General features: G+C 41.6%; 1 protein-coding gene across 1 annotated transcript in view; it reads right to left on the bottom strand.

The window, feature by feature from the left end:
• Positions 1–5,675: 5,675 nt before the first annotated feature.
• The window catches only part of LOC119253090 (probable small intestine urate exporter), a 40,395-nt gene continuing 33,636 nt past the window's right edge, over positions 5,676–12,434 (bottom strand). Inside the window, exon 11 of the mRNA XM_037520747.1 lies at positions 5,676–5,786. Coding sequence (XP_037376644.1) covers positions 5,676–5,786 — 111 coding nt within the window. The remainder of the gene's footprint in view (positions 5,787–12,434) is intronic.

Genomic DNA, 12,434 nt, shown 5'->3' with positions numbered 1-12,434 from the left:
AAAGGAGCCAACACAGCTGAAATCCACAAGGGAGTACAAAAGACTGAATGGTCTAGAAATCTTGACCGAAAAAGACAACTTCACTCTTTGTCATCTTCTACTCCTGCTTAACTCCAGCAGAGCCTTCATAAGATGCACAACTGACAAAGCAATGAGTGACATTTGCTATGAGAAACCGAGAAGAATGAGGGTGGCTAAAAACAGCGTCAGAAGCAGAGAGCAATTCCTTTCCACCTCTAACAATTATTCTGACACTGGTTGAAGGAAAGGTTCTATTGGCTGACATGGGAACGATGACAGGGAAGCAGCTCTGGGGAACAGCGTTCCAGGCAATGAACCAGTATGTTTGTCCTGTTTTCTTTTTTTTTTTTTAATTTATGCAATAGCTGAGGTACAGGACAGAGACATGGGAGGGTGAGAGGATTCACCAGAGACAGAGTGGGGAGCAACAGGCAGTAGGATCGAAGCACAGTGCTGAGGGGAGCAACGGGCGAGACAGGAGAGGTCTGCTGAGCCATGTGGGATTATCCCTGGCCAGATGGGAATCGAACCGGAGTTGCAGAGGCTGCGGACAGCTTCACAGCGCTGCGCTCAACCTGCTGCGCCACCGGGGAGGTCCTGTTTGTCCTGTTTTTTTTTTTTTTTTTTTTTCCCCAGGTAGAAAGTAAATGTTGTGGCCAGGGCAGAGTGAGCAAGGTCATGATGCAGTTAAAATCAAAGTAGTGGCCAAGGTGACACTATGCAGGCGTCAATAGGCATATGGAGGGCAGGGCGGCCGGGTGTGGGTCGTGTTCTATTTGGAGGAAGACCAAGTGAACAGAGGCGGCTCTTGTAGTCACCTGTGCAAGTGTTGGTGGAGACCTGGCACAGTGATCACGGTGAAAGAGACCGGAATTTGTTTTGAAGACAGAATTCAACATTGCAATGAGGTGGGTGCGGGGTGAGGGAGAGGGAGAGGAGGGACCATTTAGAGACATCTAATTGATGGGTGACTTGAGCAAATGAGTCAGTGGCATTGTGTTCAATGATGAAGGGAAAGTGAGTGGGAGAACAGCTTTCCAGAAGCAAAAGAAGAGATCACCTTTGCTATGTTGGGTTTGAAGTGTCTGTTAGTCTCAGCAGATGGGACATTGCCAAGTAGATATCACGTCTATGAATTTATAGCGTTAGAACTGTAACTTGAAAGGCATCTCCCTTATCCCCATATTTAGAGATTAAGTAAATGAGGAGGAACTGGCAAAGACATTAAGCCACTCTTAGATGAATTTACTCAGTGTCCCTAGCCGAGACTGACTCTGAGACTATTTCATTCGCATTAACGTGTATGTTGTTCTGCTATTTGAGAGCTCATTGTAGAATGGGAATGAACTTTAAGGTATCATGCAGAATTCTCCAGGGCTCAAAATTCTGTTCATTCAGTTTCTACACTGAGTACTTTCTATGGATGAGTAACATACCAAGTGGGTCTTAATCTTAGCTGCAAAAAAATTCCTTTGCACCCCAAATCTTCACCTGTTAATCACTTTGCAAATATATGGGATTTCACTGTGTTTACTTCCTCCCAAACAAAATTCACTGGAAAGTTCTACTCTGTTTTATAAAGTGCTGCTGACTATCTTTTTCTGCCCAAGTTGAGCATTTTGTGATCAGCAAATTCTTTTTCTACAACACTCGAAAAACAAACATGACATATAAATATTGTGCAGCAGGTAATTAGCCCATTTCCAATATTATGTGATGGTAACCCTTTAAATATACTCTAAAATTCTATGGGGACTACACCAGGGGCAGGATGGGGAGGTGGGGGAAGCAAACATTGCTTAAAAATAAACAATGATGTAAAAATAAAAAAAGAAAATCAATAATAAGTATTTTATCTGGAAAAAATAAGATAAAATGTACTCTAAAATACCGTTTCGCCTTCAGATTAAAATATTTCATATATGTTCTCTGCAGCTATCAGATGATTTTATCCCTAGTTTTCTGGGGTGGCTTATTTAAAATAAAAGTGGCTTGTCCTTGTTTTTCAGAAGTATCTCAGGATAAAGATATTCTCTGGTCAACCCAACAAGTTCTACTCCAAGACAGGAAAAATGACACCCTTCCATTTTTCTCGAGGCAAACGCCCCATCAATCATCTCAAAAGCAGAATATTAAGGGGAAAAGACTGAAGACTTACCTTAAGGTGGAGTGCAGCATCCTCATTCCCTTCAAATAATCTCTAGAATCATTCTTGAATGTTTACAAAATTTTCTCACTTCCAAAAGTAAATGATTACCTAAAATCTTTAGTTATTCCATTACCAAATGAAAGAAATTTATCTGATTTATGGTTTAATTTTAACTTTTGTTTAATTGAGAAAATCTCCTGCATTCTACAAACCCAGATTGAGGTCCCTTACATCGAACTAATTTCCAGTAATCATTAGTGTGGTTTCTGATCTTCTCTGGCCTCTCCGTTCAGCACTTTCCCTTGCGGGTTCTCTTGCTCTTTTTATATTCCTTTTGGATAGAGTATATCTTGTCCTATTCTGAACTCTCCCCACTATCCGACTGTTTACAGAGGGATATTCTCCATAAAGTGGTGTCATAATATGTTTTACTTGACCAAGATGATCTTGGTGATCTTCTGATTACAGGTATTTGCACAAGGTTCTTGAGTTTTCCATGAACATTGGCATCTTGTTATTTCTTCCAGTTGTCACCTGAGCCTGTCTGGCTTATAATATAGGTTTGTTTGTTTGTTTGTTTGTTTGTTTGTTTGCTTCCTGAAAAGAACTATAGCTAAGCTATTGTTTTGGGAATTTTATAGGTTGTCTATTTGTTTCTCAAGTCGATAATAACATCACTTGAAATTAATAATAGCAATTTGGTTTCCTCTCTTTTGACATTTTTATCTCCACCACCAAGCTCCTCCCAACCATGGACTCATGTCTTTAACAGAATTGCCAGAACAAACTTGAATAATGGAATAAAAGTATTCCTTTTTTTTTCATGACATTACTCAGTTTTCCTTTTACATAGTGAAGTTGGTTCTTCATTTAAAATAGATATATTTTGTTATCTTAACAATTTTCTTTCTGTTCTCTTGAGCTTAAAAAATCAAAACACAGGAATATAAATTGAATTTTGAAATGTATTTGTAGCTTCTATTGAGATTACTGCTTCTTTTTCTCCTCTATGATGCATGAACTGTTTATACTTTTTAATTTTGAAAGCAGACTTCATTCCTGAGAGTAAGAAAAAAAGAAGTAATATTATAAGGACAGTAGGCAGAGATTGTTAAGACAACAGATCATTATATTTAGTTTTCAATTTCTTAGCATCAGGGAATCCATGGATGTCGGAGCAGAGCTGGAAGCGAGAACAGTAGGCTCCGACACCCACGGGTTCCCACTTATTCCAGGACTTTACAGGGATGTTTCTTGTACACTGGCTTTTCCCTCTGCTAGAAGGTTCCTCCCCAAAGAGCAATTTGACTTGCTCCTTATTTGTTCCCTTGTTTCAATGCTTCTTTTTCAGTGAGTCCTTCCTCCATCATCTTCCTAACATTGAAATTCACCCCTTCTTCTGGGCCCTATCTCCACTCCTGCTTTCCCCCTTTCTTAGCACTTACTCTATCACTCACTGAATTCTCTATTTTGCTCATTTCCTCACTTTACATTGGCTACTTTCCTAAAGTGTAAGCTTCTCATGGGCAGGGTATTTGTCTTATTTTATTCACTAAAACAATATACAGCACATACTAGTGTTCAATAAACAGTTGTTGAATAGATGAATGAGTTCATAGATGAGTGAATGAGTCAGAAAAGGGGAACAATGTCAGCTTGAGGACTTCCTTTTTAAACATCCATTTCTGCTTGTATCCCTAGTCATAAGAAGGGGACTGAAGCTTTACAAAATGATGCACCCATTAGTTGATCATTTAAATTCGGAGCAACGTTTTCTCTTTCCAGTTCAGATAGTATACCCATAAACAGCACCACCAAGGAAAATCAAAGAAAGGGACTTGATGCCATGAGGAATAGATTTTCTCTCTATTCCTCATCATATTCATGACTTACTGGTAGAAAACCTCAGGGAGCTCACAGAATATACTCACATGACCAGCCTAGAGATATGTCTTCACAAAAAGGCGGTTAATAATATTCTTAGGAAAAGCCCTATTTATCTGCTATATATTCTGACAACCTTAAAAGCATTTTGAAATATATTTAGTTTTCAATTTCTTAGCATCAGGATAAACCAGGCAATGCCACTGTGTAAGCTGTGCAGTTTTGTCTGATAAAAATATCTCACAAACATGGGTTCCCTGTGTAAACAGTGTTGTGCCTGGGACATTAACAGGAGTAGGTTTTCTCCACCATCTTCCAGATTCATGGCTCTGGATTTAATTACTCTGCTGTGTGTTAGATCAGATGTTTACCACATACCTGGTTACACTGCTATTAATATTAAAATCAAAGCCCATGAGTTAAAAGAACATGATTTAAAGGTATGCCATTAATGCCATTAATATAGTTACTCATTATTTTGGTTCATTTCAAAATATCCCCAATACAGAACAGTTGCACAATAGGTAAAAAGGACCTTTGCCGCAACTGTGAGCTGCTGGCATGATGCCCTGTACGAATATCTCATCCTTCAGGAAACACTTTTGCAATGTTTTCTTCAAAACTCTATTCTCCTACATAACTACAAACCAACCATCAATATCAGGTGGTTAACACAGATACATTATTCCACCTATCCCGAGGGATAGGTGAAGCAGCTCACCTTGACTTTGTTCCAGCCTTTCCCTGAAAACACTACACAGAATTGCTCAGCAGATGACAGGGCATGGGAAGAGCTTGCACATACCTTTGAACCAGCTCAGTGAAGAGAAGATGGAAAGTCTGGTTTCCTCCCTACCTCCACTTACAAAGCACTCTTAGGTAACAAAAATGTAAGTAACAAACTTACATTCTTGATTAGATTATTGAAAATACTCATTCTGATATATAATTTGTTCATCAACTCACACAGGAACATGAGATCCCCATCCTGTCTATTGAAGACAATAAAGTTGCACACAGACCATTTTCTGCAGCCAAAAGGGTGTTTCCCACTTTTTTTTAATGTAACTGACATAACATAGGCTTATCATATTATAGGTTTCAGTGCACAATTATGTAAATCAACAACTGAATAGACCACCTATCCCCACAAAAGGTCTAACTCCACCTTTTATATATGGCCCCTTCACTTCTGGTTACTACTACTATGTGGTCTATGTTTTTGTTTTATTTAGTTTATTTGTTTTGGTTTCTTCATGCACCACCTGTGAGTGAAATCTTATGGTCTTTCCTTTTCTTACTGTTTCACTAAGCATATTCTCTTGGTTCATCCCTGCCTGTTGTTACATAAGGCATGGAAATTCAGCTACACCTATGTTTTCAGGCACCCAGAGTTAAATAACTAGGCTCTCCCCCACCCCTCTTGTAAATAGACAGGCAGCACTCCCAGAATACACTGCCAAGTTCCCTGACAAGATACTGGAGGCAAGTCAGTTGAGTTGGATGCTAGCCCATCACACAGGCATGGACTGGGAAGGTTCCATGAGGCAGGTGAGCACAACTAATCACCAGGATATGAGGTGTCACCAGGTGGTTGCTCAAGAGTGGGTTAATGTCGACCCTATGCCCAATCTTGGACTTCGGCTCTTCCCAGGATGAGGTAGATGACCAGGCCTGCTATGTCCACAGCAGCTGCAACGAAGAAGACGTTTCTCCAGGCATGCTCAGAGTCCTGAGGTGAGAAGTACAGGTGATTATGGCCTCTAGTCTTTTCCCATTTGGCTGAGAAGGGCTCTGGCACCCTGGTGTCCTGGCCTACTGTTCCCACTTCCAGCTCTGCTCCGACACCCACGGGTTCCTGCTTGTTCCAGTGCTTTGCAGGGATGTTTCTCCTACACTGGCTTTTCCCTCTGCTAGAAGGTTGCTCCCCAAAGAGCAATTTGACTTGCTCCTCGTTTGTTCCCTTGCTTCAATGCTTCTTTTTCAATGAGTCCTTCCTTCATCATCAACCTAACATTGAAATTCACCCCTTTTCCAGGCCTCTCTCCACTGCAGCTTTCCACCTTTCTTAGCACTTACTCTATCACTCACTGAATTCTCTATTTTGCTCATTCCCTCACTTTTCATTGGCTACTTTCCTAAAGCATAAGCTTCTCATGGGCAGGGTATTTGTCTTATTTTATTCACTAAAACAATATACAGCACATACTAATGTTCAATAAACAGTTGTTGAATAGATGAATGAGTTCATAGATGAGTGAATGAGTCAGAAAAGGGGGACAATGTCAGCTTGAGGATTTCCTGTTTAAACATCCCTCAGTGATAAGAAGGGGACTGAAGCTTTACAAAATGATGCACCCATTAGTTGGTCATTTAAATTCTGAGCAACGGTTTCTCTTTCCAGTTCAGATAGTATACCCATAAACAGCACCACCAAGGAAAAACAAAGAAAGGGACTTGATGCCACGAGGAATAGAATTTTCTGCTATTCTTCATCATATTCATGACTTACTGGTAGAAAACCTCAGGGAGCTCACAGAATATACTTGCGTGACCAGCCTAGAGATATGTCTTCACATAAAGGCAGTTAATAATATTCTTAGGAAAAGCCCTATTTATCTGCTATATATTCTGACCACCTTAAAAGCATTTCCCATATGGGAGGTTGTACAAATGCATAAACACCATGTACTCAACGGTGAGAGGGGTGTCTGCCTGACCATTGATGGGCCTGCCCACCCAAGCATGTTCCTGCATTTTTTTCCTTTATTTTGTCACTTGCTCAGCATCTCACAGATTTTGTAAATATTTGATAAGTTCCTTCAGAGTTAGGGTTACCCTTTCTTGATCACCTGAACATTTTAAGGCTTCAGTTGAAAAGTGCCACATCCTTGGAATGCAAATGTCCAGGCAAATCACAATAGATAACCACACTGTACATTAAAGGTGTAAGTTAAAATAAGCAATTATAAGGAAACTCCTCATCCTGGTTTATACTAAGGGACACAGCCTACAGAAACAGCTGGACTGGCCTTGATAAGAAACTGAGTCAGGAACAAAAAGCATGTTTTCTCCTGGAAAATAAAACCCTTAGTTCCCAGAATATAGGTCTCTACCTAGGCAGGATAAAGTCGAACATAGGTCCTTGTTTAACTAAATGCACAAACAATATCAAATAAAAATATTAATGGGACACCTGTCTAGAGAGTCTCTAGAAAAATCCTTGAAAATATCAAATGATTTCCTTTCCATGGAAAGTATAAAATTCTTGTGAGGCTCAGAATTTGAGAGTTTTCCCAGAGCTCTCTGGAAGCTATTTCTTGGCTTGAGTCCTCAGTGTTGATTCCTTTTTGTGTTTCACTCAATTTCCTTATATCAAAACATGGACCTCCCAACCACTATGGAGAGCTGTGTGGAGATTTCTGGACCTACTAAACATAGAGCTTCCATAGGATCCAGCAATTCCACTCCTAGGTATTTACCCAAAGGACACAGAAACATCAATTCCAAAGAACACCTGCACCCCTATGTTTATAGCAGCACTGTTTACAATAGCTAAGCTTTGGAAACAGCCCAAATGCCCAAAAATAGATGACTGGATCAAGAAGATGTGGTACATATACACCATGGAATATTACTCAGCATTCAAAAAAGATAAACACATGCAATTTGCAGCAACATGGATGGCGCTGGAAGGGATCATGCTCAGCGAAATAAGCCAAAAAGAAAAAGAAAATACCGGATGGTCTCACTCATAGCAGGAATGTAGAAAACTTAAATAAGGGACCAGGAAAATGAATAACTATAAGAAAGTGAAAATCAAAATCAACAAAAAACTATGAACCAGAGACACTTTTTGGGGGCAGGGGGCGGGAGGGGAGGGATTGGGGTCAGAATGGGGGGGCTGCAATTTTATGGGAATATAAAATAAAATTTATTATTTAAAAAAAAAAGACTTGGACCTCATGTGTCTCAGAGACTTTGCCTGAACCCCAGGAGCAGACCCAAATTCAGGGCTCCAGCAAGTGACCTTGACTCTATCTGATTCCTCAGAGCTCAGACATGGTGACTGGTGACTACTGCCAGGTCATGTGACTCCAGGTTTGGTTGACAATCCCAGAGATTTTAAGGATTTTTATCCCAGATCAGACAACTCCCAGTGTGGAAATCTAGTCCCAGGATGGTCCATTGCGTGTGGTTATGGGTATTCTGTTTTAGCTGGAAAGACAAAATTTGCTAGAATATAATGACCAACTAACCGGAGCAGTCTTGACTGTCTCCACAGGAAAGGCCAAGTGCTCCCTCTGATCCACGTGTCCATTGTGTCTATGCGAGTACAAACCCACCAGAGGATGCTGAGACTAGATGCTGTGATGACTAGGGAGCGGTCCTCCAGGGGGAGCATTTTCACACAGCTTTGTGCTCACCTGGGCGTGACATGAGGGTTGATCCTCTGCACCCTGAGCTCCTACAGTTGACTGAAGTAGTTTGTAGGTGAACTGAGACAGGTAAAGGCCAAGCCCACCCTGGGACACACCAACGAAGCCAGTCTATACCCGCACATAGATTTAAAAAGTTCAGCTAGAAATCAGCTAGGCAAGGCTGACTATGGGAAATGAGACTTCAAAACCCAATAAAGCAGGAGTGGCAGGGGATGCACCACATATCACCACCCTTGTAGGGTTTATGGGCAACATTTATGGAGGGAATAGTGGCAATTATTTCCTTGGTGCGAGGAATTAGCTAACAGAAAATTTCTTTGAAGAGGTCAAGTGGGGCACTTATAATTGTCAAATTTTCTATTTCCAGATGCAGCTAGAAGATCTGCTCAAACCTAAAACAGGCTACTAGGACAGTTATTTACACTGATACCTAGAAGTTTCTACGAGAAGAAATGATAAGGTCATGTCTTTGCCATTACTGGTATTTAAAAAAGTTAAAACGAAAAGAATCTCTACTTAACAAAGCCAGAGCACAATCCACTAGCCCCTCCACTCTCATTAATGATGAACAAACAGGCGAGGCAGCGCTCCTTTATCCTCCTTCTCCAGAGGCCAGGAAGTTTGGTACCTGAATCCTTCCACACCCACCTAAAGCACCCACTGATGGACCAGGCATTATTAGACTCTGTAGGAAGTTGACCACTCTGGTAAAGAGGCAGGCACCGCCTCTGCTCTCAATACCCACTAGCATGCAGGTCTTCATAGCTGGCAAATTACCTAAAACATTCAAAGCCAGAGAAAAAGAGACAGCCACTACAATTACCAAGCTGAAACCCATTCAAATGATTAAATAGATGAAGAAATCCCGCCACCTCGTGGCCACAAGTGTCAACACCAGAGATCCAGAGATTTCTAAAGAGAACAAAGATCCTTCAGGTTTAAACCAGTCACATTGCCTGAGAGCCTATACCTCGAAACTACCAACAGTGTTGTCAACCTATATTTTCTCCATCAGAAAATTAAGTATCAAAGATTATAAATAAAACTAAAAAGGTCCTATTGGACTATGGTGGAGGACTATAGATGTTTTGATGTTGAATGTGATATAGTAACAATATCTGAAGGGGGAGATCCTATACCTCTAAACCACAAACAGTGGTAAAACAGATGCATCAAAAAAATAAAAAATAAAAATAGAAAACTCATACTTGCGTTATGCAAAATATCATACTGTGAGACCTTGAGGAAGATTCTGACTTAGTTCTTGAGACTAAACTTAACACTAGATTAGTACTGCTCCAAGGAACTAAAGAGAATCTGTTCCTTCTACAATCATTTTCATTAGGGGAAGTCCAAGCAGAAAGTCAAGGGATTCCCATGAGGACTCTGATCCATTCGGGAGCTCCTCTTTCTGTCTTGCATGCCATTACTTTCCCAGATACCTTTTCTCAGAGTGAGAAATCTACAAATGGTGGTCGTAACAAGGTTCTCCACAAAACAGCAGTGTCAACACTAAAATAAACTTTAACTGGAGTCCCAGTTCTGGGACATGCAAACTAGGAGAAATCATTTCCCCTCCTTGTAAAACCTCTGGGGTCTGAACTCAAGGTAGAGCTCTCCAGTGGCCCTTAGGGCTCTTATAGTCAATGGAGACTTGCCCTACTACCTAAGAACCATATCTGCAGCAACTTCTTGGTGCTGAACTACAGAAGAAGCTCTGATGGATAAACATATCATGTTTTCCTAATGCACAACACTCTGCAGAAGTGATCCCAACTTCACAGCACACATAGTGTTCCTCAGCAAACTGGTCTACTTCACATGAGCTAATCCTACTCTCCCTAAAATAATGATTCTTAGATGTACAATTGATAGCTTGAACCCAGCACTTTGCTGCCAGAGAAACTTAAGGGAGCTGAATCTCACCATAATTGCATCAGATGAATTGATTCCCTTAAATTGCAGAATAATTTGCATGAAGTTTCAGGAACTAATCCTGTCTTTGTTTGGAATACAGATGCTAATGCCTCTGAGATTCATCCAGAATCTCACTGTCATTGCTGAGGGGTCAATCTTTGAAAATACCAATTTGGCTGAGGCACATTCAGCTCAATAGGTGGAATCTGTACCAAAGGCCTCCAAGTTGGCAAAAAGCATAACAGCTGTCATATATTCAGATAGCCACTATGCTTTTGGAAGAGCCCCACAGTTTGGAATGTTGTAGAAGCAAAGAGGCTTCCTGTCTTCCCCAGGACAACCTATAAAGAACAGGAAGCAGGCCATAGATTTTTTTTTTTTAGAAACTGATTTGCTCCCTCAATCTTTGGTGAAATTGCAAACACAGGGACACATCAGGGCTTGACACCTCAGAAGCCAAAGGCAATTGACCAGCAGACTGGGCAAGTATGCCAGCAGCATTGTCCAAGTAGAGAAAGAAATGCTGCTCTTCAGTGTCTGGTTATCATTTAACAAGGTTAAAAACTAAGCCCCCACCCATGCAGGTTACTTAAAAACTAATAGACAAAGGGAATTGATAAGGTTGTTGTGGGAACCGGGCCATAAGACTGATCATTTTGACTATGGATGCAGAAGCAGGGCCAGGATACATTTTGTGTCCGATGTCAGTTCCCAAGACCAGACATCCCAGAAGTAACTTGCTCAAATCAACTCCCCACTTATGAGAAGCCCTGCGAAACAGGTTACAAAAGGGAGTCCCATGTCTTCCTACATGCACAGACCTCTCCTCTCCCACCTGCTGCTTCTCTTAGTGTCGTATTTCATTAAATCTGTTTTCTGTTCTCCCTCTGTCTTTGGTGAATCTTTCATCCCCCATGACTCTGGCCTCATCCCAATATTTCTCCCCACTGCATTGTTTCACCCTCCAACTTAAGTAATGCCCTTTCTGAACTCCAGAAAGCCACACTTGAGACAGAGATGCAGATATGGATCCAAAAGGATGGGTGATTTCTATGAGGAAGAGAGAAAAATAGGACTAGGGCTCAACCATCGCCCTAGTCCAACCCACTATTGAATTATTCTCATGAACTCACCCTCTGGGCACCTGAGAAGATGGTGTCTAGGGATAATCCTTCCCCAGAAAGTGTTTTCTATCAAAAGATGTATGATCTTTCCTAAATATAATGCAGGTAAGTTTCTCTAGGGCCTATGGGGCTTTTCCAATGCCCACTGGGGTATTTGCAATCTGGCAGATGGATTCATATAGATGCCACTGATGGAGAATAATAGAAAAACTCGAAAGTAGATAGAAGGTCAAGAACCTAACTCACACAAGGAGGTAGGGGTAGAGGGGATGAGTGTAAGCCATTAACCCAGTTATAAAAACCAAAACCCTTAGGCATCAACGCCCAGACCCAGAGGTGCAATACCCAGAAACTATCAGACTGCTATAGAGAGTGTCAGGGTCACAAGCCACCCACCCACAAATATGAGCCCCTCCCTGAAAATGATAAAACCTAACAAGCCCTGACAATGCAGCAGCAGTCCATCTGCCCACCTGTGACTATGCAGGTGCTTCCTTTCACTAACGTTCTCCCTCTGCAGGGCAGGACTCCTGCCTGCCCATGCCCTGTACCTGCCAGGACTTCTCTTCACTCACCTACCTCAGCGGAGGCTGCTCTCCTCAGGGCCGCCTGCCTGCAACCATGCTGGCCTCTCCCAGCAAGCCTGTCCATTTTGGGGCAGCTCTTCCTGCCTGCTTATGTCCATGAAAGTGTCTTTTACTCTCTGTCCCTTTGTAACAGGGTGGTGCCCAAGAAAAGGGAAGTTCCAGTTTTCCTGCTCCACCCTAAGGAGGGTGGAGCTAAAGAGAAGAGAAGAAGCTTCAGAGGAGAATGAGGAAGGAAGGAAGCAGGATGGAGAGCCAGAAGGAGCCCTGGAGGAGGCACATGGACCAGACAGACATCTGGAGAAACTACACT

Source organism: Talpa occidentalis, unplaced genomic scaffold (assembly GCF_014898055.3).
Source record: "Talpa occidentalis isolate TD23 unplaced genomic scaffold, MPIMG_talOcc4v2.1 talOcc4.2, whole genome shotgun sequence".
In the NCBI taxonomy this organism is placed as follows: Eukaryota; Metazoa; Chordata; class Mammalia; order Eulipotyphla; family Talpidae; genus Talpa; species Talpa occidentalis.
Note: the sequence above shows the minus strand (reverse complement) of the source record. Positions and strands in the feature narration are given on the sequence as shown.